This window comes from Amphibalanus amphitrite, unplaced genomic scaffold, assembly GCF_019059575.1.
Source record: "Amphibalanus amphitrite isolate SeventyFive unplaced genomic scaffold, NRLGWU_Aamphi_draft 000236F_arrow, whole genome shotgun sequence".
NCBI classification, from domain to species: Eukaryota; Metazoa; Arthropoda; class Thecostraca; order Balanomorpha; family Balanidae; genus Amphibalanus; species Amphibalanus amphitrite.
In genome coordinates, this window is record NW_024881731.1 from 210,876 (window position 1) to 234,574 (window position 23,699).

The following is a 23,699-nucleotide window of genomic DNA, read 5'->3' on the forward strand; positions in this document are numbered from 1 at the left end:
GGGTCCCTTTAAGTACCTACGTACTACGTACGGGAAATGTCATGTCTCATCGGTCAGGCACTCGGCCTGATTCGAGAACGAGCCGGGGGTTGAGAGCATCCGCCTAAAGATGAGGTTCAAGAAGTTAGCTGACTGGCGTTTTCAATTAGAAAAAGGAACAGAATATCATGTCTGATACCATAACATTATAGGAAAGCTGACACCTAAGCAGATTTGAGGCCGATGAAATCATTTAAACGGTATAGGTCATCCCACTCAGCAACCCGTTAGCCAGACTCCGACAGGTCGGTCGGGACGGGACACACCCATATGGCGGCCGTGTCGCTCTGACTCACGACGCAATGTCAGCAATGTCTGACAGGTCGACACGGCTTTGTTTCACGTCGTGTGTGGCGTGCTCCAGTATTCACAATTCCTCGAATACCGGCCGGCCGGTGGCGACGACGACGTTTCGCCGCGGCCGGGCCTGACCGTTCCGAGAACCATTTGACACCCACGGTTCACTGGGGTGGTTGCCAAGTAGGGACTAGGGGATATAAGTGGTTACTATAGCGCCAATTGACTGGACGACGAATTTGGTTAGTTTCTGGCAAGGCCTTAGCAGTACGGGACTGAGAGTGGTTTATGTTATGGGAACTGGGGTAGTTAGTCAGGTGACTAACTACCCCAGGTATATTGATCGGTTAATTAGATGACTACTGACTCGTCGATTACCATCAGGAGGACTGGGGTGGTTGCTGTTAGGGTACTGGGACAACTGGTCAAAGGACTGGAACGGGCTAGCCAGGGACAAGTGGTTACAGTCGAGGGAGTAGTGTGACCGACTGCCGACAGCCAGGTCCCTCGACCATGCCCTACCTTGTCAACCTGCGCCAGCAGCTCTGTCAGTCATGTGGATCCATAGCGGAATTCCCGGAACGCCAATGCAAATATGATGTAAGGAATACCGGCTAGAAAGACCCGCAAATGAAACCTTTGTCAGCGTTTCCACGAAAACGATTGGCATTGCATACATTTTCGACAGGTAAAGCGTGACCTAGCACTTTTTGAGGTCCATTCGGAAGAGCAGTATTCTGAGGCATTCGCATTTCGTAAATCAAAATGCCTTGTATGAAGAACGGACCTGGACCTATCCATAAGTTACGCCAGCCGTCACCCAACCTTCGCCGAACAGCAGAGTTAGGGGTCTGTGGGTTTGGTTTATATTATACCCCTCCCTCAAGCCGTCTTAAAAGAGGCAGTTGCACCAGGCACCAGTCAGGGCCGGTTACCCAAGTGTGAATCAGTGATAGTGACGAAGCCAGCGACTACGCCAGACGTGGACCCCTCGGTTTTGTATGTGCCCATGCGATGCACCGCTGTTGCAGAATTGATACGCGCTAACCATAGGCACTGCGTTTTCTGAAACCTCTGAACACTGAAATACTGCGGATTTCCGCATGTGCTCCCTACATATTCAAAACGTTCTCATTTGGAGAAGTGTATTTCTCGAGCACTTCACAACACACTGTGGTGTCGTAACAGCCGTAATATCTGAGCTATTACACCAGTTGACAACCGAGGCAATGGCTGCGCACCAGTATAACTAACTTCAATGCCAGCTTTTCTTCGGAATCTCTGCTCACGATTTACGCTGGAAGCGCGCCGCATGCCGATAATTTCACGAGTCATCTACGAGGAATAACCCAAAACTGATGCCTGATCGCGTACCATGTAAGAAATTCACTTACTTAAGCTCCACCTAGGCACAACGGAACATTCTAAGTCTAACCAAACTTTGTAAATGACGTGTATGGACTATGGAGTCACAGCTCCGATTAGGGGTTCAGGTCTGACCACTGTAGTACGCCGTCCCTGGTTTCCTCGCCCCGCTGGTAAAAGGCTGGAAATGGAAAGGGATCCCTTATGCATTCCTGACTCTTCCAAGTGTAACTGCTTTAACATAACTGGGCGAAGGTCTTTCCGGAAAAGGAGGGAACTAACGAACAAACGAAACAACATTTCGATTATTCTCAGTAATCTGTATTATTTGATGCCTATATATAATGCGGGCGAACCGAGCACGCAAGGCCTTGGAAAGCGGAACGGGTATTGTCACGAGCATGTAGTACAAAATGGTACCGACCGCTGCGCCGGGCTGCGCTGCCGGACCCGCCTGCCATTCGCCGTCACCTTCGTCGTCTAGCTGTCCCCTGACGAGGGCGGGGGCGGCGGCGGCGGCTGGTTGCCGCCCATCTGCTGCCTGAGCTGCTCGATCAGCTCCGGGTTGGAGGCTCGCATCTGCTCGGCTAGCCGCTGGCCCCTACCGGAGAGCGGCGGTAAAACAGTGTCAGAGTGGTATCGATACGGCACACGAACAGCGATGTTTGTAAAATAGTAGCCGCTCCACTTTCGACCATAAAACGTGTTTTAGGGGATTGAAGAAAAGACCGTTTACCCTTCGAGTGTCATGCTGAGCAATTCCTAATCCCTGTCATCCGCCCAAGAATAAGGATGGCACGTTCTGCTAGGCTGAGCTCCATCGGGCCTGTAACGACTGCTGCCACCTACCGAGAACCATCAGATAATCCAACCGAGCTCAAACCATACGCTAGTCGGCTCAGCCAGTAAACACAATAGGTAGCTTACTTATTTATCGAATTACAAACAATCAACCAGACACCCGAATACAGTAAACGCATTTAGAGGCACATAATGCAAGTTACTTTCCAACATGTCGTGCCCGGTTAGAATCGGCCAGTTACTGCCCCACCCCTCGTCGGTATGCCCGTTAAAATCGCCCAGTTACAGTTCCATCCCCCTGTCGGTACTCACGCCTGTAGGAGTGCCTCGAAGCCACCGGCGCCTCCTGCCCCGGCCCCCGCTCCGGCTCCGGGCGGTACGCCGGCTCCGGGCGGCCCTCCGGCCCCGCCGCCCATCAAGTTGTTCATCATCTGCTGCATGTTGGGGTCCTGCATCATCTGCGCGGCCACGTTCATCATGGCCGGGTTGTTCAGCATGGCCTCCAGGTTGAGTCCGCCCATGTTGGCAATGTTACCGAACCCACCGGGCAGGCCGCCCAGGCCCGGCGCGCCGCCGGCCGCTGCCGACACACGATACAGCAGCGTTAGAGCAGAGCGAAACAGGGAAAACACATAATTTGTCCAGAGCTTTGACATCATGGGGGACAAACTGGGCAGTTGAATTTATGGAATTCACGCAGACTACAACATTTTCGGTCCTTTTAGGGTATTCCGAGTGTCACCAACCACCCATCCCTGATCCACGATCCACCCCAGACAGGGTCACATCCATGAGCTCCATCAGTTCCCAGCCCACCTGTTATCGTGTCGCCCATCCGCGCCTCGATCACCCGCAGGTTGTTCTGATAGCTTTCATTGGTCGGGTCCAGCTCCAGAGCCTTCTTAATCTGCGCCTTGGCCTCATCGAACCGGTTCAAACCGGCATACGCCAGCCTGCCGATGGGGTACAAGTCAGAGGGGTGCTAAACACAGCGTGGGTCATTCAGCTGGGAAGTCCGGCTTACATACGCTGACAATTCTAGGATACAACAAACGAATTAAACACAAAACTGTGGACAGACTCAAGACGTCTAACCTGGCAAACGGCTAGCCTGGCATCTGCCGACCGTTTCATAGTTCATTTTTCACCATCAATCAAAACGTCTAGCGACATGTCACATCATCAACGGCCCCTTCCTATGTCATCACATACCCCACGTCCGTTCATCCCGTTCCTTTAAGTCATTATCAACGGTCATCTATCAACACGTCCCTATCCCTTCCGTCCAACGGTAATCTACCAGCACATCCCTACCCCTTCCGTCCGTTCGTCCAATAATCACAACTGTCCTTTACGATATCACGAGCGATTGTGTATCTTCAAACCCCTTGACCCACTACAATACCGCATCACGCCCCACCCGCGACTACTCACGCCAGCCGGCTGTAGGCCTTTGTGTAGGTGGGGTCGATCTGCAGCGCGCGCTGGGCGTCCTCCACGGCCGCCAGGTAGTTACCCAGCTTGGTGTACGCCGCTGCCCGGTTGCTGAAGTACGCTGCGTTGTTGCCGTCGTGCTCGATCGCCTGTGGAGAGTGGCGTTTGAGGTGTGGTAAATATTAAGATAAGGGTGACTAAAATGGAAAGTCAAGGACTCGAGAACGCAAAGCGAATCATTGCAGATAAAGTGGCTTGGTGGGTGAGACCAATTAGACCACTATCAGAACTACTATGCATTACAAACCTATCCGCCAAGCCTGACCAACAAACCACAGACTAAGTGTACTGCCAGACCCATCCAGCAGGCTCCATCATCAGACCACCCAACAGTCTGAGCGAACTATCAGACCCCCCAGACCCCACCAGCACGACAGACTCCACTTATCCACCATACCACCGACCTGTGTGTACTTGTCGACCGCCTCGTGCAGACGCTCCTCCCGGACGGCGATGTTGCCCTCGTTCTTCAGCGCCTCGGCTCGCTCCTTCTGTTCGGCGGTGGCCTCCGGAGCGCGCGGGGCGGGCTCCGGGGCCGCGGTGGCCGCCGTGACACCGGCGGCAGACGCCTGAGGCGAGCGCAGACAGCGGAGTGTTAGTGTCAAAAGGAGAACCGGCGATGACTTTCAAGTTCGCTATAACGTATGAAATGAAAGGACACAACTTTATAATTCCTCCGACCTATCACAAAGCACCCTCACCAACCATCCGACGCTGCGACTCATCCACTCCACCCTGACCCGTCGTTCAATGGCCTCACTCACCATCCTTACACAATGACCTCACCCACATACAGCGTTCAAATATGACCTCACTTCCGGCCGCGCACCATTCGACGGCTCGACGCCCCGACTCACAATCCGGCGCCTCAACCCATCGTTCGACATCTACACCCATTATCCCTGGCCCACCGTCCGACGCCCGGTCAACCCACCGTTTGTTTGAGTCCATCTGCAAAGATCTGCGGCAGCGTCTTGTCGACGCTCAGGTGTGTGTCATTGGCGCTGAGGCCGAACGACGTCTCCAAACACTGAACGGCCACCTCCAGACTCTCCTGGGGAATGGAGGGGGCACACAGAGGTCAGCTCACGTCGGGTCAGGTCAAGGCAAGGCTAGGTCGGGTCAGGCTAGGTCGTGTAAGGCCAGCTCGGGTAAGGTCAGGTCGGGCCAGGCTGGGTTGAGCCCAAGTGCGAAAGTGAGCAATGAGCATACGGCATCCCATAAAGCGGTCGGTGAAAACAGGAAAGGGAATGTAAACACAGCGTCTAATTTCAGCCTCAAGAGCCTACTAAACAACGTTCCCTTTGTATACAGAATGAATGGATCCGACCATCCCTTTCTCAGCATTGCACGTATATCCCGCAGCTGACTGCTGTCATACACACTACACAGCAGACAACTTCCGTATCCGGAGTAAGGGATTAGTTCCCGGCGAAAGCGGAGACGGTAAAGATCGCCTCTCATCTGCCTCTCCATTCTCCGACCGGTACATTCTACCATCGTCAGTCCCCATCACTCAGTCATCGAGTAGAAAGCGGTGGCGCAATTTTCCCCCATTGTTATGCGAACTTGTGAACATGGATTCCAAGCACAATTGAATCGGTTTGTTTTTGCTAGACCCAGTTAGACCATACCAGACACATCCATGGGCATGGGGAGGGGTTTGTAGCTGTTAAACTATAGATTCGAATTTTACATCCTGGAAACAAGGTGCTAATCGGAACTCTCACGGGCCACGGCTTCACGAGGGTGGGGGTATAGAGACGACTCAAAAAGCGCGAAAAGTTGCCTTCACTATCATTTTAATGTGCCGAAAGTGTAAAGTTCTGATATAAAGCAAGCGGACTGCGGAAACCGTACAAACCCCGAGCACAGCCGTTGCCTAGCACCAATAGTTACTCATCCCCTGGGAAAGTCTCTCCCACTCGGGGAGGCCACACCGGCGAAACCTTCAGCACGCGCCGGCTCGCGGCGAAACCAGCCCCGGGGCACGTGGCTGGGCCCGCGCGGCGCCGGTAGGTCGCCACGAAACGGCCCCACAACACGAGAGAGCGAGAGTGCATCTGCTGGGCGTGGGCGAAGGGTGAGCGGCGCGGCGCGGCGCGGCGCAGTGCGGGCCAGGTAACGGTGAACGGTGCGCCGCGCAGTCAGCGCGCGGAGCTCCGGCAGTGGACGGTGTGCGCGAGCAGGCGTCATGACAGCGGTAGTGGTGCTATGGGTGGCAGCGATGGCCATTGGTTGGTCGGTGGACGCACAGCCAGGTAGGCGGGACGAATGGGTCCTGGGTGACCTTACTGACCCAGTAGATAACAGACACCATCGCCATAGCCACTGGCGCTGATGATTAGCTATGGTAGCGTCGTGAGTTCCTGTCCGACCATAATGCGTAGACATAAACATTTACAGATCCTTATCAGGCTTATAGACATTTATCAGCAACACAAAAAAGTCTGGAATCGTACGCACTTCAACTGCAGATCTTAGTCGGTTGATTGCCGGAACGCAGTCTTACTACCGCCTATACTGACGGCGCGTTGTCAATTTAACGTCACTGCGTACCGCACATCCCCATGGAGAGAGCACCATGTGGGTTGTGTGCACACATGACAGACTTTCTAACGTGACTCGCATCGTATCCAAGATCGTGAGAACGACAGTGACCTCAAAGGATAAATAGCATAATCAAATGTGAAAACACACTGCAAGAAACGCGACCAACCTCTCGTTTGACGCGACCCGATACCAAGAAGTCAATGAAATAACGTCGGAAGCGAAAACCTCATTATGTGTCAAAGTAAATGTAGGGGAATCTTACGATGTTGTCCATGCTCAACAACAGATACCAACCTACAAAACGGCAAACGTATGACACCGCAGTGCCTGTGCTGTCTGACATTTGATCTATCGTTCCATAACATACCGCGCCGTGCCGGCGGCGCTAATGAAAGCGACCGATGTGACCCCGGCATTCCCATCACCCATATCTACATAAATCAGCGAAGGAGACACTAGACAACAGTCATAATCCACACAATCATTGTTGAATATTACTGGCGTTCAGTCAATAGCTTTCCTTCCTCAGAAAACGGAGAGTAGGCGATCGATTTTGACAGACTATTATGACAGCCAAAAATGACAGCCATCAACCAAAAATTTATGTTGCGGTTCATCCCTTTCAGCATGCTATGCTGACGATAAAGATAGTAGGCAAACTCTGTTTTCTAGATGCGCCGTGAATGCTGCAATGGATGCTTTCGGCCAGGTGCACCGAAGCGCGTCAGCTGCAGATTCCAATAGACTTTCTATTCTTTCTACCGGGAGAAGCTGAGCCATGCCAATCAGAACACCCTGGAAGATGGCGAGCTTTCGCTTTCATGCAGCACTACAATTTCACGATAGTCTTGTAAGCATTCCACAGACCTCTTTCGCACTCCCCGATACACACCTAAGAGTAACGGTGAGCAGTTACGTTACTGACCGAGTTATGTCCATTGATGACTGACCCTGCCACCCCTGACCACGTCTCCCCCAACCCGGTTTACGACCCCCTCACCGTTCTGACCCCACTCACCGGCCACTCGTCCACCCTCTTCTGTCAACTGCCCGTAATACATTTTGCCCCATTTACATGTTCTCATCCCGTCTGCTCCTAGCAGCTGCACCGCCTACCAGGCCCTGAAACCCTTCCCCACCTCACTCCCAAACAAAATATGACCTCAACCACCCGGCACCTCTGACCAGACGAGTAACATAACCTCCCTCTTTACAGCCGCACCACACACGGACAGCCTGACAGGCGTGGCCGGCGAGGCGACGGTGCTGCCGTGCGGCGGCGACCCGCTGCGGGCCGACCCGGCCGCGGTCACCTGGCACCGTCGGCCGAAAGGTGGCAGCACTGTGCCGGCCGTCGGCGCCGGGTTCCAACTGAGGGGCGACGGCAGCCTGTGGCTGGCCCGACTGGAGCCCGACCACGAGGGCAGGTTCACCTGTACAGACGCCACGACAGACCGGCTGATCGCGGTGTATGACCTAAAGGTGAGCAGGAGGCGGACGGGGCATACGGTGGCAAAATGGCTAAACGAAACTGCTAGGTACTGAGTTCAGAATCTCATTCCTCTTTGACTAAGGAATAACTGAAGTGACTTCAAAAAGACAAGCCTTATCTGTCTGTGTCTCGTCACGTAAGAAAACACAGATGACGCAAAGATAAAGGCGATAAAACTTGAAACATTCGCAAATGTTTTTTTTTTCAGCAGAACCTTCACAAACACTTGAAGTGAGAGGCCACAAAACTGAATGCCGTGTCTCATCTCTGTTTACCAGGTTCGCAAGCCCAGCGTAATCCGGATAGAATCAAATGCCGAGTCGGGCCCGCTCTCCGAGGGTGACACGTTCCGTCTCACGTGCCGCGTGCTGACCGACAGCGCCTCCCACGCCGCCACCATGCTCGTGTGGCGCGACGACACGCTCGTGGCGCCCGACGACCCGCGCGTCACGCTCCGTACGCAGCGCACGCGTAACGTCTGGCAACTGAGCATTGCCAACGTGACGCGTGCTGACGCCGGCAGGTGAGCACGGTGCATCAGTGGGAGGAGGGCAGCCAAAGGCGCAGGACATGGAACTCGGTTGTTTTTCGTCCAGTAGACACTTAATGCAGGTAACGCAAATGCGAGGACGCCCTCCTCTAGACAGTTAACGCAAGTTGACCTTAATCCTTAACCTTCCGTCTTTCTAATGTTCAATGTAAAAGATCAGCTTCTGGTGTATTCAAATCTCTTGCAACCATGCTCACTCTTGCATTTCTCTTCCCAGCTACATCTGCCGAGCCAAAACCTACTTCGACCGCGCCGAGGCCTCAGCGCAGCTGATGGTGGCGCCGCGCGTGGCGGCCGACTGTACTAGCAGTTCGGCCGAGTTGCGCTGGAGCGCCGACGCGCCGTCACCGGGCGGGTTCATCGTGCGTATGACGGTGGGCGGAGCGGTGGCAGACGAGGCGCTCGTCCCGGCCGATATGCGCTCTGTGGACGTGTCAGACCTGGAGCCCGGCTCGCAAGTGCGCTTCGAGGTGAAACCTGCCGAGGAGGGAGCCGTCGAGGGCACGGCCTCGTGTTTCGTGCCGCCGGAAACGGCCGAGGCGCCGCCAGAGAACGACACGTAGACGACCGAGGTGGCGCCACCGCGGCGCTGGCTCATTGTTGACCTTTGTTGCTAGATGTATAAGGTTGGCGAAAGGTTGCGTTGCTGTTTGTTATTTGTTGTTGATAAGATGAATTGACAAAACCCAAATGTTGTCAGTTATGGCATGTGTGAAGCTAGCTGCTAGAACACTGAAGCTTAGAAATATGAATAAATGGTGGATTTATTTAATATTTTTATGATTAAGAGGCTTGCATCCAATTAATACATTCCTTAAATCCAGGCATATAGGCCAGGTAAGCAGAGGCTGCCACTCTAATGTCTATAAGGCATGTCATACAAGCATTCATAAAAGATAAATACCTTATAAATGCTTGCAAAGTGCAAACATCATTCATTCTTTGTCCACTCAACCAACTTCTAGAAACCACTTCCTGAATGACAACTATTTCATAGAGAATGAAGGGCAGCAGTAGCACAAAGGCTGCATTTCCCTGAGGTATATAATAGATAATGTTAGACTGTTTCAAGCAGATACAACTAAAAATTGGGGAGTAATAAGTTAGCTTAATAGCACAAGCAAGACCAACTCAGTTACACCTTACAAGAGCTCCATAATTTGGATGATATTGTGACGTGCTGGATCAGGGCATGTACATATTTGGTTTACTGGGTTTGGTGTCTCGTCTGCTCGCGACGGCATGTTGCGTCCTCGTCTGCTCGCGACGGCATGTTGTGTTGTTGTGTGTGTGTTGCATGTTGTGCATGGTTGTGTTCCGTGGTGGCTGCCGCATGACCTGCTATGCAGCGTGCAATGTGCATGGAGTTGCTTGGAGTTGCTAACGGTTTTGCTTGTTGTGTGCGTGTGTTCGCAGGCCTACTTCCTGAAGAATTAATAAACTGAAAAGGCGTCTGCTGGTGTATCGGACCCGTCACACTGGTGGCAGCGGTGGCGACAGCAGGCGCTGGTGGCAACAAAGCTCATGATCAAGCCTGAAACGGACAGTGATTTTCTTCAGGAAGAGATAAAGGCGTACGCGATGGCACCTGGCGGCAGCAAGGCGGTGCGACCAGCTGATTTTGATGGCAGTGGCAGTGTGCGTCGGTTTCTTCATAAATTTGAACAATGTGCAGGCATCAATGAATGGAGAGATGATGCTACGAAGCTGGCACAGTTGTCTGTTTCCTTGGCTGGTAAAGCATATGACTTTTTTATGCACCTCCCTGCAGAGCAAAAGAGTAGATATGACAAGTTGTACAAGGCGCTCATGGATGAATATGATTCTCCAGGACTCCAGAGTGACTATGCGCTGCAGCTCAGTTCTGCTCGAAGGAAGTCTGGACAAAGCACAGCAGATTTCATGCACGAGTTGGAGGAGCTTGCTGAGCGAGCGTATCCGGACTGGGATGTGGTACCGCGAGAGGGCGTAGTGCGAGCCACCTTCATCAATGGGCTAGATGATGACTTGCGTATGGCATTGATGCTTCAGGCACCCGAGCAAGAACGGGGTTCCCTTGCAGATCTGGAACGCAGCGCACGCCGGATTGAGCAAGTTCAGCTCTCCCGTCGGCAGGCCTCAGTGGGACGGGTGGAGACCACTCCGTCTGTTGATGCTCAGGTCGCGGAGCTTCGAGACCAGGTGTCCGCGGTGGCGGCGTCTATGGCGGATCTTCAAGCACATGTCGGGCGGCTGACCCTCCCTGGCCGTGGGAGTTTTCGCCCTCGTGGTGGTGGAGGTGGCTTCGGTGGACACGGGGAACGCGTCGGTCGTGGCAGCTATGGGGGTGCTGCTCGTGGCCCAGGTGCAAATCGCGGCGGTGGTGGAAGGGGATCTGGTGCTCAATGCTATCGCTGTGGTGAAGTGGGACATATGGCGCGTGAGTGTCCTGTTAACTCTGCAGGTGGGGAGGAAGGAGCCGTTTTTCAATGTTATCGGTGTGGTCAGATGGGGCACATAGCGCGTGGGTGTCGTGTTAAGTTGGATTTTTAGGTGCCCACCACCAGTCTTCTCCCGACAGTTTGTTGGTGGGCACGACGTCCTATGTTACTCCAAGTGGTCGGGCTGTGTATGTCAGGGGCTCTGTGCAGAACGAATCGGTAGTATGGTTGCTGGACACGGGAGCGGAATGCACGCTGGTTGGGTCGAGTGTTCCCGGTGTACGTGAGCTGCGGCGTTGTCTTTCGCAGCAGCAGCCAGTGACGATAGACGGTAAGCCCTTGTCCTGTGAGGCCCGAGTACTGGCAGATATATGTATTGGTTCTTCAGTTCTCCTGCAACACCCTGTTTATGTGGTGCCGTCTATGAACACGCAATGTTTGATCGGAACCGATGCGATGAGACGCTTGGGAGCAACTGTTACCATTGACTGGACGTCGGGCAGAGTAACCATAGGAAGTCAAGATGTAACATGTTCATCTCCGACCCCCTCCCAAGGAGAAGCAGAACCGCGATGTGCACGAGTGAGACTGACTCGCGAGGTCGTTCTGCCTGGGCGGCATGAGATTGTTGTAAGGGGAGTCGTAGAAGCTGCTATTCCCGTCCAGGAAGAGGTCATGTATAGCCCAGACCCTACGTTTGAAGAAGCCAACGATGTAGTGGGAGCCCGGGTACTGGACGTGATGCGAGAAGGGCAGGAGATCGCTGTTCGGCTCGTGAATCCGGGAGAAGGACCTGTCAAGCTGCACCAGGGGACCACGCTGGGGCACGTCGAACGTGTCGCGCGAGTTCATGAGTCCCTGGCTCAGAACGTCAGGAGTGTTCGGGAATCAGTCGGAAAAAAGTCGGAAGAAGTGAAACGGAAAATGGAGACGCTTGTTGAGAGGCTGGTCACTGACTCTGATCTGACGTCACGAGAAGAGCAGTGTCAGGCTAAGAAGCTACTTCACGACTACCAAGACAGATTCCCAGCGGATGGACGTCTCGGACGGTCTGGAATTGTGAAGCATGAAATTCGGACAGAGGGTATGCCTCCAAGAGCAGCGCAACCAACGAGAGTGGACCACCACACCCGTCAGCGGCTGTACGACATGGTAGAGGACATGTTGAGCAAAGACGTCATCAGGCCGAGTACGTCTCCGTACGCGGCACGAGTGGTTCCGGTTGAGAAAAAGGACGGATCCATTCGGTTCTGCATTGACTATCGTCGGTTGAACGCAGACACAATCAGCGATGCTTTTCCTCTGCCAAGGATTGATGACTGCTTGGACGCCCTCTCTGGGGCCCAGTGGTTTCACGTACTGGACCTCAAAAGTGGGTATTGGCAGCAAGAAGTAGAGGAACGGGACAAACACAAGACAGCATTTACCACTCACAAGGGCCTCTTCGAATTCAATGTCACTTCAATGGGCCTCAAGGGAGCACCAGCTTCCTTCCAGCGGCTGATGATGGTGGCGTTGACGGGAATGGTATGGAACATCTGCCTGGTATATCTTGATGATATAATCGTGTTCGGAGGCAGCTTCGGCGAATCATTGCAGAGACTCGAGGACGTCCTACAGGCCCTTCGTTCTGCCAACCTGACATTGAACCCTGAAAAGTGTCGGCTGTTTCGAAAGAAAGTTCAGTTTCTGGGTCATGTCGTCAGTGGAGAAGGTGTTTCGCCTGACCCCGCGAAGGTTTCGGCCGTAAAACACTTCCCGACGCCTTCTTCAGTCAAGGAGACAAGAGAATTCCTTGGACTTGCCTCGTACTTCCGACGCTTCATTCCGCAGTTCGCAGACGTGGCGAAACCTCTACACCGGCTTCTAGAGGGATGTGCACGATTCGTCTGGACGGAGGAATGCGACGCTGCGTTCCGACAGCTCAAGGAGAAGCTGACATCTGCACCTGTGCTGTGCTACCCGAACTTCAACGCTCCTTTTATCTTGACCACGGACGCCAGTGAAGTAGGGATTGGAGCGGTACTGACACAGGAAGAAGGAGGCCAGGAGCGAGTGGTGGCGTACGCCAGTCGCAGCCTCTCGAAAACTGAAAGGAAGTTCTCGGCGACCGAACGGGAGTGCCTTGGCCTTGTGTGGGCCACTCGACGATTCCGTGTGTACCTGCATGGACGCCGATTTGTTTTGCGGACGGACCACAACCCCTTGGTGCATCTCCGCAAAAGTAAGGATCCACGAGGCAAGCTTGCTCGCTGGATACTTGAATTGGAGGCGCTCGACTACGACCTCCAGTACAGGCCGGGGCCGACACTTCCACACGCGGACGCTCTCTCGCGTGGCCCAGTGGAAGGGACAGACAGCGAGGTCAATGCTCCGGTATTTGCAGTGACGTTGGATGATGACTACGGGATGGCGCTGGCCCAACGTGATGATCGGGACATAGCAGTAGTCATGGAGCTGGTGAGAACGGGGAAGAGATGTCCCTCTGATGCATCTTCGGCGGTGAAGCACTACATGTCGCAGCGAAACAGACTGAAGGTCGACGGACAGGGCCGGCTGGTATGCGTGTACAAGCGCCACGCGACGGAACACTTGCAAGTGGTTGTTCCCCGATCTCTAACTGAGGAGGTCCTCGCGATGTGTCATGACGATCCCGCCTCGGGTCACCTAGGAGTCACAAAAACAGTGGAAAAGATCAGAGAGAGGTTCTATTGGAGTACAATGTTCAAGGATGTGAGAACGTGGATTCGGACGTGCCGTCTTTGTGCGATGAAGAAGAGTCTTCCTGCTCCTGGGAGGGCGCCTTTCGGTGAAATGCCAAAACCAGTGAGACCGTGGCAGTGGATTTCCATGGACATCGCGGGTCCCTTCCCGCGGACTAATCGAGGAAATCGTTTCATCCTTGTCGTGACGTGCGGGTTTTCCAAGTGGACAGAGGCTTTTGCACTGGCTGACCAGCGGACGGACACGGTGGCCAAGATCTTGGTGGAGGAGTTGATTTGTCGCCATGGCTGCCCGGAGGTCATTCATTCGGACCAGGGAAGAAATTTCGAAGCATCGCTGATCCAGGAGATCTGCCAGCGTCTGCATATAAAAAAGTCGAGGACGACGCCGTATCACGCGCAAGGAAACGGACAAACGGAGCGTTTCAACCACACGTTGTGCACAATGCTGTCCATGTATGTTTCACAAGATCAGCGAGACTGGGACGACAAGCTGCCGTTCGTGATGATGGCATACCGAACAAGCGCGAATGAAACTACAAAAGAGACGCCGTTCTACCTCTTCTATGGTCGACAACCACGACTGCCGGTGGATGTTGCGTGCGGTGGAGGCTCTCCAGGAGCCGGCAATGACAGGGAGAGTTACGCTCAGAAAGTGACGCAAGCTTGGTCTCGAGCACAAAGCAGGGCACGTGAGAACATCGCGAAAGAAGCGCAGAAACGAAGAGAGCGGCAATCAAGCGGTGTGCGGCAATTCTTTTACAAGGTTGGGGATTGGGTTTGGCTGTTCAAACCAGTTAGATACCCGGGCCGCTCACCGAAGCTTCAAAGACCGTGGCATGGGCCGTACCAAGTGGTAGCCGTTCTGCAGGATGGCTTGACTTACAGAATCAAGCATGTAGACAAGCACAGGTACCGGCAGGTGGTTCACCATGACAGGCTGAAACCCTGCCACAGTCGAGATGGTGAAAGACATGCTGACAGGCCTGAAGTCGATGTTAACCATCATGACCGGAGGGATAGAGATGATGTGTATCAGAGGGACCGGCAGGATCAGACGCCGAATGAAGGAGAATTTCAACAACCCGACAGCGAAGACGAGTCAGAAGCTGTTTCTGTGGAAGATTCACATGGCAGGGCCGAAGAGGAGGTTTCACGTCGGGAAGATGGAAACAGCGGTGCCGACTTCGAATCAGGACAGGCAGCGAGCTCGGAGGTGACCCCTGGCCCGTTGGATAATCCTCCATTGTTGGATAGGGAGCCGGTGGGGTGCGCAACGCGCACAGAGCAACAGTTGGGACTCAGGCGGCGAAGTACAAGGACAAGGAGGGCCCCCGATAGGCTGGATTTGTGAGGGGAGGAATGTGACGTGCTGGATCAGGGCATGTACATATTTGGTTTACTGGGTTTGGTGTCTCGTCTGCTCGCGACGGCATGTTGCGTCCTCGTCTGCTCGCGACGGCATGTTGTGTTGTTGTGTGTGTGTTGCATGTTGTGCATGGTTGTGTTCCGTGGTGGCTGCCGCATGACCTGCTATGCAGCGTGCAATGTGCATGGAGTTGCTTGGAGTTGCTAACGGTTTTGCTTGTTGTGTGCGTGTGTTCGCAGGCCTACTTCCTGAAGAATTAATAAACTGGAAAGGCGTCTGCTGGTGTATCGGACCCGTCACAATATACACCTCAAGATTGCAGACCCATGGAAGGTTTAGATGCCAGATAACAAGGGTAAATCTTCATTCTTCACTTTCCAGCTCCCTGTCAATTATTTTCAGATGTCTGGGCCAAGAGCCAAACAGGTATAATCTGTAGATAGGAAGGTAGGTAACCACATTGTTGCCCACCCTCAAAACTTCAACAGAAGTATCTCTAAGCAGGCCAATTCCAACATGGTGAGCCCAGCCCCCAAGCATTAAAATAAGGTCACAGCCACCTTTGCAATTGAGTTACAGGAAGAAGGACACCATAATAAAACCATTTTATGGTACAATACAAAGCGATTTAAAATGTTAGCTATTTCAACAAGTAACAACATGAGTACCTAATTCAAATTACAAGTGCTGGGAAAATAATGATAAGAAACCAAACTTACCTGACTGTCTTGTGACAAACTGCCATCATGAAGCTGGGCGTTCAAGAACTGAATAATTGAATAGACTATTTTCTTAGTATCAGACATCACAGCAGCCAATTCCAACTCAACCTTAGAGGGTTAAATTCCACAAAGTCAAAGTTGAAGTGTTTCTGAGCAGGGGGCACACTTGCACTGGCCCTCCTCTAGTATTATTTCAAGGGCTTCACTTATCAGAACGATCAGAATCTGATGACTCGACTTCAGTAGGCATTTAGCTTATCAAAAGCTGCAACTTCCTCTCTGTCCTCCGAGATATGAAAAGAAACAAGAAAATTTCCTTGACCGACACGCGATCGTCACAACTCAACGTCATGCTTAGGATACGTAAGCCATAACAAAAAGCAATTGTTTTTTTAATGACGTCATTTTAAGCTTTTTCCCACAAATAAGCTGAAATTGTCAAAATCAGTTGCTAAAAGTTTCCCAAATAAATCCCATGTCTTACATATATCAAAAAACGCGCAATTCTTATTATTTTCTAAGATATTCAAACAGGCCAAAGAAAATAATTTTTACTAAAAATAAGTGTTGTTCTTTGCAAATTATTTTTTCAAAGGGTCAAATAAATCAAATTTTAATTTTCTATGTAATATAATCTTTTAAAGCCAAGTACTGCATGTTTTGTGAACATTACGTCATTAGACAATATTTTTTAACAATAATACAACAATTGATTTTATGAATCGTTGACAATGCGCCATATATGTCATAAACACGGTGGTCAAATGAAGTTAGATCATTATATAGAGTCAAATATTATAGAGTTCAGTGAGTTAGATGTTTTTTTATGAATTGGAGGTGCTGCGTGAGTAGCATAGATTGAGATTCATTCAAATATTTAAACTGATCAATCCCAGGTAAGGACAAAAAAAAATTGTCTGTGACTGGCACAGGGGCTGAAAATGTGAATAATTGAATTAATGTGTGAAGAATCATTGACCTTTTCCTCGAAAATGTAAAAAACAATGCCAAAAGTTATATTTAATTTGGTGAGCGCAAACTAAAAATGTTGCTGTTTTGGGTCACCATTGGATATCAAGTGCGCTGCTTGTCATATACTGATGACGATGCCGTTTTCTGATGCCAAGCCAGCTAGAACCTCTTTGTCACACTACCTGACCAGGTTTTTGCTGCTGAGGTCATTTCAGGTCAAGTTAGGTCAAGGTCAATTATATGTGTTTGTATGTCTGTGTGTGTCTGTGTGTATACTGATTACTGATGTGTGCACCGATTGTTTATGTGTCCATATTACATGAAATCATGATCTCTCATGATAGCTCATGAAAAAGCAGTCAAAAAATTCACAAAAAGTAAATTCCGCTTGCCTAAAACGCAATTATCTTAGATGACCTAGGTTGACCTTGACCTTGATCTTGACATTTGTACATCGTCGAACAACATGTTCCATGATAGGTGGGAGGTAAGACTGGCAAAAAAGGCCGAAATCAAGGTGTCAAAAGCTCACAAGGTCCATAGCCAACACAAGATGTTGAGAATTGGTCATTTGGGTCATGACATGACCTGAAAAACAAGGTCATTTCTCCGAAACCAAAAACCACAGAAACTTGAAATTTTCAGTGGACATCAAGAAAGGATAAAGGAGCAGCTATATGAAAAATCAGGCTTCTAGCTCTAAAAATGTTGAGTGTTGAGCAGAAAGACTACCTGAGGGGGGTGGCAACCACCTCCCCCCTCCCCCATGTGCGGGCGAGGGTTAAGTGACCACTGACCACACTGTGTTAGTTATTGCTGTGCACAGATTCTGGTTGTCTTAAAGAAGGTGTCACATTTCTTTTTTTTTGCAATCAAGGAGAGGCGCTATACCCATTACCCAGAGATGCTTTCTAATCAAACCAAACCAAACCTGTCTTAACACTCTCAACCTTACCTACAGCCTACAATGTAGGTAATCCCTACAAGTTACAACTTGCAACCTTAAACCTACCACCTAAAATCTAAACCTACAACCTAACAACCTACAGCGCCTCTCCTTGGTTGCATAAAACAAGTGTGATGCCTGCTTTACTACTAACCAGATTTGATGGTTATTATGTAGGTAGGTACGTTTTTTAACCCTCGCCCGCACATGCCATTTTCCCATCCTAGAACGCACATGGGGGGGGGGGTGGTTGCCACCCCCCCCCCCCGCGCCATTTCGTTCCTGTTGGAGATAGAGCTTAGCAGTAAAGACCAAAAAGATTCTTTGGGAAGAGACGAATCCAATGATACCCAGTTTTACCTTCTCAGGTCAGTCATTGACCTTCCAGGTCAGGTCAAACTAAAAAATGTTGCTGTTTTGGGTCACCGTTGGATATGAAGTGCGCTGCTTATCAAATACCGATGACGATGCTGTTTTCTGGTTCCAAGCCAGCTAGAACCTCTTTGTCACACTATCCGACCAGAATTTTGCTGCTGAGGTCATTTCAGGTCAAGTTAGGTCAAGGTCAATTATATGTGTTTGTATGTCTGTGTGTGTCTGTGTGTATACTGATGTGTGCACCGATTGTTTTTGGGTCCATATCACATGAAATCATGATCTGAGAAGCTTTTACCAAAAATGCAGTCAAAAAACTTCACAAAAAGTAAATTCAGCTTGCCTAAAACGCAATTATCTTAGATGACCTAGGTTGACCTTGACCCTGACCTTGACCCCTGTACATCGTCGAACAACATGTTCCATGATAGGTGGGAGGTAAGACTGGCAAAAAAGGCCGAAATCAGGGTGTCAAAAGCTCACAAGGCTCATGGCAAACGCAAGATGTTGAGAATTGGCCATTTGGGTCATGACATAACCTGAAAAACAAGGTCATATCTCCGAAACCAAAAATCACAGAAACTTGAAATTTTCAGTGGACATCAAGAAAGGATAGACGAGCAGCTATACGAAAAATCAGCCTTCTAGCTCTAAAAATGTTGAGTGCAGAGCAGAAAGACTGCCTGGGGGGGGGGGGGTGGCAACCACCCCCCCCCCCCATGTGCGGGCGAGGGTTAAAGAAAATGCTTTTAAAGAAAGCGTATACCCTACCACACATACACTGTCTTTCCTTACTCTGGTCATATCTTGATCTTCAGGTCCTGCTGGTACCGCACAGCAGCCTTGCAATGGCTGAGGACTGGCTGACGTCAGCGGTGAATGGCCTGTCTCTGGAGCAGGAGATGTCTGGTGGGGCTCGCTCGGACAGCCCCTCTCTCAGCTCCAACATCAGCCAGCTGCTGAAGAGCACACGGCGTGATCGAGCCGATTTGGAGGCGAGACTCGCCCAGCTGCGCGGCTTCATACAGCAGACTGATGAGGTGATGCGTGGCATCCTTGAGTCAGGTGATCCAGCTCTGGCTGCAAAGTACAGCCACCTTGCTGGCACAAGGCGCAGTCTGGAGCAGAATGCTGCCCACTTGCAGGAGCTCCTGCTCAAGGTCACAGAGTCTGAGGCACGGGCTCGCCAGCTCGCCGAGCGCGGACGACAGTTAGAAGCGGAGGAGGCGGGTAGTGAGACTGAGGCGCTGGCGGGCGCGGCCGGTGCCGGTCCGACCGCAAACGACCGGCCCGATCACGAGCAGAAGGTGGCCGTGGTACGCGGCAGACCCGGCCCGGGAGCCGCCCGCAAACGGGACGGTGGGGACCCGGCCGGCGACTCACTGCGCGCCGCCGTACTACACAACTGGGGCAACATGGAGCGCTCCGGCGCCGGCCGCCCGCGCACCTTCTCGGCGCAGGAAGAGCCGGCTGAGGACAGAGAGGCGGACGGGCCGGCCGCTGTGCCGATGGATCGTCTGCTGCGGGCTCTCCGCGGAGAGCCGGCGCGCTCTGCGGCGCCACCGGCCGGGCCGCTGCACGGTGCCGAGGCCGCGCTGCGGGACAAGGCCATGGAGCTGGACGCCACCCGCCAGAAACTGCAGCAGCTGCGGCAGCTGATGGCGGCCGTGCAGGACGCGCGCCTGTCGGGAGCCACCACCGCAGAGGCGCCGCCCGATCTGCGCGCGCTGCTCGGTGAAGTGGAGGCCGCTCTGGACGGCGCAGAGGGACTGGAGGAGGAGCCGGAGCGTGGAGACACCCGCGGCTGTGAGGATTACAACGGCGGTCGATCGAGCGGGCCGCACTCACTGCCGCCGACCGGCGTGATGCGGCCGATGGGCCGGGTGGCCCGAGGCACTCCGACTCGTGATCCGGCGGTGATGAGTGCCGGGCTGCGCCGGTCAGCAGGCAGAGAGGTGCCGCCGCCTCCCCGGCCGGCCAGTGCTGACCGGGTGGCACGCGCCGCCTCGTTGGAGCCGTCGTTCCTGATGGGTCGTCAAGTGCCGGCCGAGCGCCCACCGTCCCCTGATGGAGACATGCGCGCCCAGCTGCAGCACGTCACCGCCATGGTTCAGTCGCTCTCCCGACAGCCGTGGTCCCAGCACCACGCCTGGCCGGGAATGTACCACGCCGGGCACCCGACACCCCCGCCGCCTATTGTGCCGGGTCAGTATCCGCTGGCTGGGTGGTCATATGCGTCTCCTACACCGCCTCCGCCGCCGACCGCCACCCCCGACATGCAGCACCAGCAGACGCTGTCGGCGCTGGGACAGTGCTTCCAGCTGCTGCAGCGACAGCAGCAGCAGATCATGGAGATGCAGCGTCAGATGCAGACGACGGCAGCGGCGGTGGCGTCCGCCTCTCAGCCCGCGACGCCGGCGCCGCCGCCGCCCCCGCCACCTCAGTTCTTGGCGCCGGGCCTACTCCGAGTAGATGAACCGCCCACCATGGAGCTAGCTGACGGCTTCGGGCCGCAGTCACGCTCCATGCTGAACAACCAGGTGGCTCCGGGCTCGCGTGCGAACAACTACTGGGATAACTTCCGCAGTTACTCGCGTCAAAACCTGCTGTCTGCCGGTACGGAGGGAGAGCGAGAGAGCGAGCGTCCGCGGGGCGACAGTGAGAGCCAGGAGGAGCCCCGTGCCGAGGGATTCATGGCTCGTCCGCGCGCCAAGAAACAGAAAGTGAACAAGGAGAACCAGCAACTGGACCGCGGCGCCAGCAACACTCGCGCTGCCGCGGTGCCAGACCCGAGCCGACCGCGCGTGCACCGCGCCTCCACGCCGCAGAACAACCCGCAGGTGGACGCTATATACAGCTGTGTGACGGCGCTGATCGCACAGAACCAGGAGGAGCCGGAGTTTCTGATCAATCTGCTGCACGACTTGCAGCTGGTGCGCACGGAGTGCCAGCGCCGTCAGGTGCAGCTGGCCGTCCAGGCGATCGTCGTCGAGGAGCTGAGCGGCGCGCGTCACAAGCAGCGCAACCGGGCTGCCTCAGCGTCAGCGGCAGTGTCTGCTCCGCAGGCCTCGGCCGGACACCACCTGCTGGCTGCTGAGCGGGAGGAGATCAAATCTCACCTCGTCAACAAGCACACCAAGAATCTGTCGCACAGTCTGCGCCCGGAGGCGGCCGAGGCTGGTGGTCACTCGGATATCGAAGACACCACAACCAAGAACCTGGCTCCGCACAAGAACGCTGCCAATAAGAACACGGCTAAGCCAAAGACGTTCGAGCCGCCCAGCATGGGTCCTATGGGACTGGGCCCGCTGCCACTCGATGATTCGGAGCTGCAACTGGCGCGGCTGCTACACGAGATGAATGTTTTCCTGAACGACCACCAGTCGGCGCTGCTGTCGGCGCCGTTGCTCGCGCGCCTGGAGCGTCTTCTGCTGCGCGCGCTGTGTCAGGGCCACGCCGCGCCGCCGCCGGGACTCAACCAGCAGCTGGAGCAGGCCATGGTGCCGTTCATGGGCCACCCGGTGGCCGAGTCCGGAGGCCGTCTGGTGCAGGCCGTGCTGGAGCGGCTGGGCGCCCTGCTGCGCGCCAGGGAGCTGCCCCCCTCGCCGCCGGCCGCCGAGCTGCCGCCGCCGGCCGGCCTGGCGCCGCACGGCCTCGACTCTGAGTCTGAGGATGAGCAGCGACCGACCGACCTGGCCGACAAGAGACACGAACGACAGGGAACGGAGCCGAATGCACCGGGTAAGTGACACATCCCCGGAGTCGTGTGTTCTTGTGAGGGGCTCCCTTCTTTGGTAGGTTGCACCCTAGCTTAAGACCCTTCTGTTCTTTACCACCCTTGTCTTAGCTGAGTGAAGCTTTCGTGTGTTTTTCGAGGTTAGGTGTTTAGTGTGGTGGGTGTCCTGGGTCGGCAGCCTTTTGCGTCTGTTTTGTGCGACTTGACAACTGAACTGTCCCTGTTCTGACGTATACCGTTTTGTTACCGCCCTGTGCTCCTTACCATGCGAAGCTGTGGTGTCAATGAACTTACCGCCGTTCCCTCTACCCTGTGACAGCACTGCAACATCTACCGGCCGACGACGGGCCGCAGACCATCCCTGAACAGGAGGTGCCGACTCTGAACGGTCGGGAGGGGCCACAGGAGCGGCCGACGGGCGAGCCGGCCGACCCGTCTGCCCCCTACCGGCAGCTGGGCACTCCGCGGGACACACCCGAGCCGCCCGGGACGCACGGTCAGTGCCGACTGCTCTGTTCTCAGCCATTTCTGATAGAATTATCAATCATTTCCCTCATGCTTTGATTTGCTTATGTTGGTTAAGAGTTATATGTAAATAGATGTTGGTGAACAAACTTGTGTATTTCTGGCATATGCGACTGCGAGGCGTTACCAAGCCATACATTACCGTACTGGCCCGGCTGCTTGTATACCATGCCACATATCCCCTCCGTGATCTTATATCGTAGCATCATATTAACACAGTCAATTTAAAGCCATAGATTCAGCTGGCTCGATAGTTGTCACACGCTACTTTCTTTTCCCCGCAGAATCTGCCAACGTGGCCGAGCCAGATACCTAGGCCGGCGGAATCTCGGGTCCCTGTGGCCACCACAAGCACCGCACAGGCGTCATCCGCCAAGCGTCATCGGATATCCGTCAAGCCACCGTCGGCGTCGTCTTCTAGTTGAGTTCAGCGACGCTGCTCGCGTTCTTTGCCGTTATCGTTAAGTTTTGCCGTGCGCCTCGCGGGCCACTGGCAAGTGTTGGTATCTCAGTTGCGCGGATGGATCTGTGTCGTACGCACGTGCCTCAATGTCGTCAACTGCCGCCAGTTGTCCAGCTTTGGCCACGCTAAATAAGCGACGCTTTGGTTTATGGCTGGTGGCTGGCTCGCTGTTAGGTCATCGGTGCGTGAAAAGTGTTAGCTGTGATTGTTTCCGTTCACCGAGCTCAGTTTTTGAGCTTTTGGCTTCTGCTGCTTTCTGTAATATGATACATATTATGGCACATTAAGAATTAATAAAACTACAATAAAATTATGAAATGTCTATTTCATTGACTCTTGGAGCAACTTATTGGCTAACGATAGCGAAGTTTCTACGACGGTTGTTATTGGATGCCTTTTTTCGAGTGAATAACTCTGGCGTTTATGTTACGTGAATCGATGTTCTTTAAGTCTTAGCTGGTTCGTGGCCATATTTATCCATCAGCATTTATTCAGTTTTCATGTGTTTATCCTTATGTCGCTACTGTAAATAACACGGTCAGGATATTTTGCCGAACGAGTAGTTACTTTTCTGTGTGTCTCTTGAGAAATTGGTCATGGTGTAACACACGCACGCACCATGCGGCACCACATGGCTGCTGGTGACAGTGACACCCTTGTACGGCTGACCTTGCTGATGTCCCAGCTGGCCCGTGGCCAGTCTGGACGATCAGACACGACCTCCGGGCCATCCTCCTATCCATCGGCTGCTGCCCCCTGCCGGCGCCGGCCGCCCGCCGGCGACTTGGCACCGACCCCGACTCAGTGTCCCAAAATAGCCGCGGGCGAGGTGCGGGCTGCGTGGGCGCAGGTGGGCC

General features: G+C 53.4%; 3 protein-coding genes across 3 annotated transcripts; 2 read left to right on the forward strand and 1 right to left on the reverse strand.

Annotated features, from left to right (window-relative positions):
* Window positions 1–1,467: 1,467 nt before the first annotated feature.
* Window positions 1,468–16,174, reverse strand: LOC122385958 (small glutamine-rich tetratricopeptide repeat-containing protein alpha-like). Its single transcript, XM_043374683.1, has 7 exons — window positions 15,823–16,174; window positions 4,931–5,050; window positions 4,401–4,565; window positions 3,937–4,085; window positions 3,319–3,455; window positions 2,815–3,082; window positions 1,468–2,302 (listed from the first exon to the last, which is right to left on the reverse strand). Exons 1-7 carry the CDS (start codon window positions 15,907–15,909, stop codon window positions 2,182–2,184), a joined length of 1,047 nt encoding a protein of 348 aa, XP_043230618.1. The 5' UTR covers window positions 15,910–16,174; the 3' UTR covers window positions 1,468–2,181.
* Window positions 6,060–9,363, forward strand: LOC122385959 (roundabout homolog 1-like). Its single transcript, XM_043374684.1, has 4 exons — window positions 6,060–6,257; window positions 7,766–8,031; window positions 8,320–8,564; window positions 8,809–9,363. Exons 1-4 carry the CDS (start codon window positions 6,191–6,193, stop codon window positions 9,152–9,154), a joined length of 924 nt encoding a protein of 307 aa, XP_043230619.1. The 5' UTR covers window positions 6,060–6,190; the 3' UTR covers window positions 9,155–9,363.
* Window positions 16,175–16,542: 368 nt separating the features above from the next.
* On the forward strand, window positions 16,543–23,164 carry LOC122385960. The gene is made up of 4 exons (XM_043374685.1): window positions 16,543–16,721; window positions 18,937–21,859; window positions 22,174–22,350; window positions 22,664–23,164. The coding sequence occupies exons 2-4, from the start codon at window positions 18,967–18,969 to the stop codon at window positions 22,693–22,695; spliced, it is 3,102 nt and encodes a 1,033-aa protein (XP_043230620.1). The 5' UTR covers window positions 16,543–16,721; window positions 18,937–18,966; the 3' UTR covers window positions 22,696–23,164.
* Window positions 23,165–23,699: the final 535 nt, after the last annotated feature.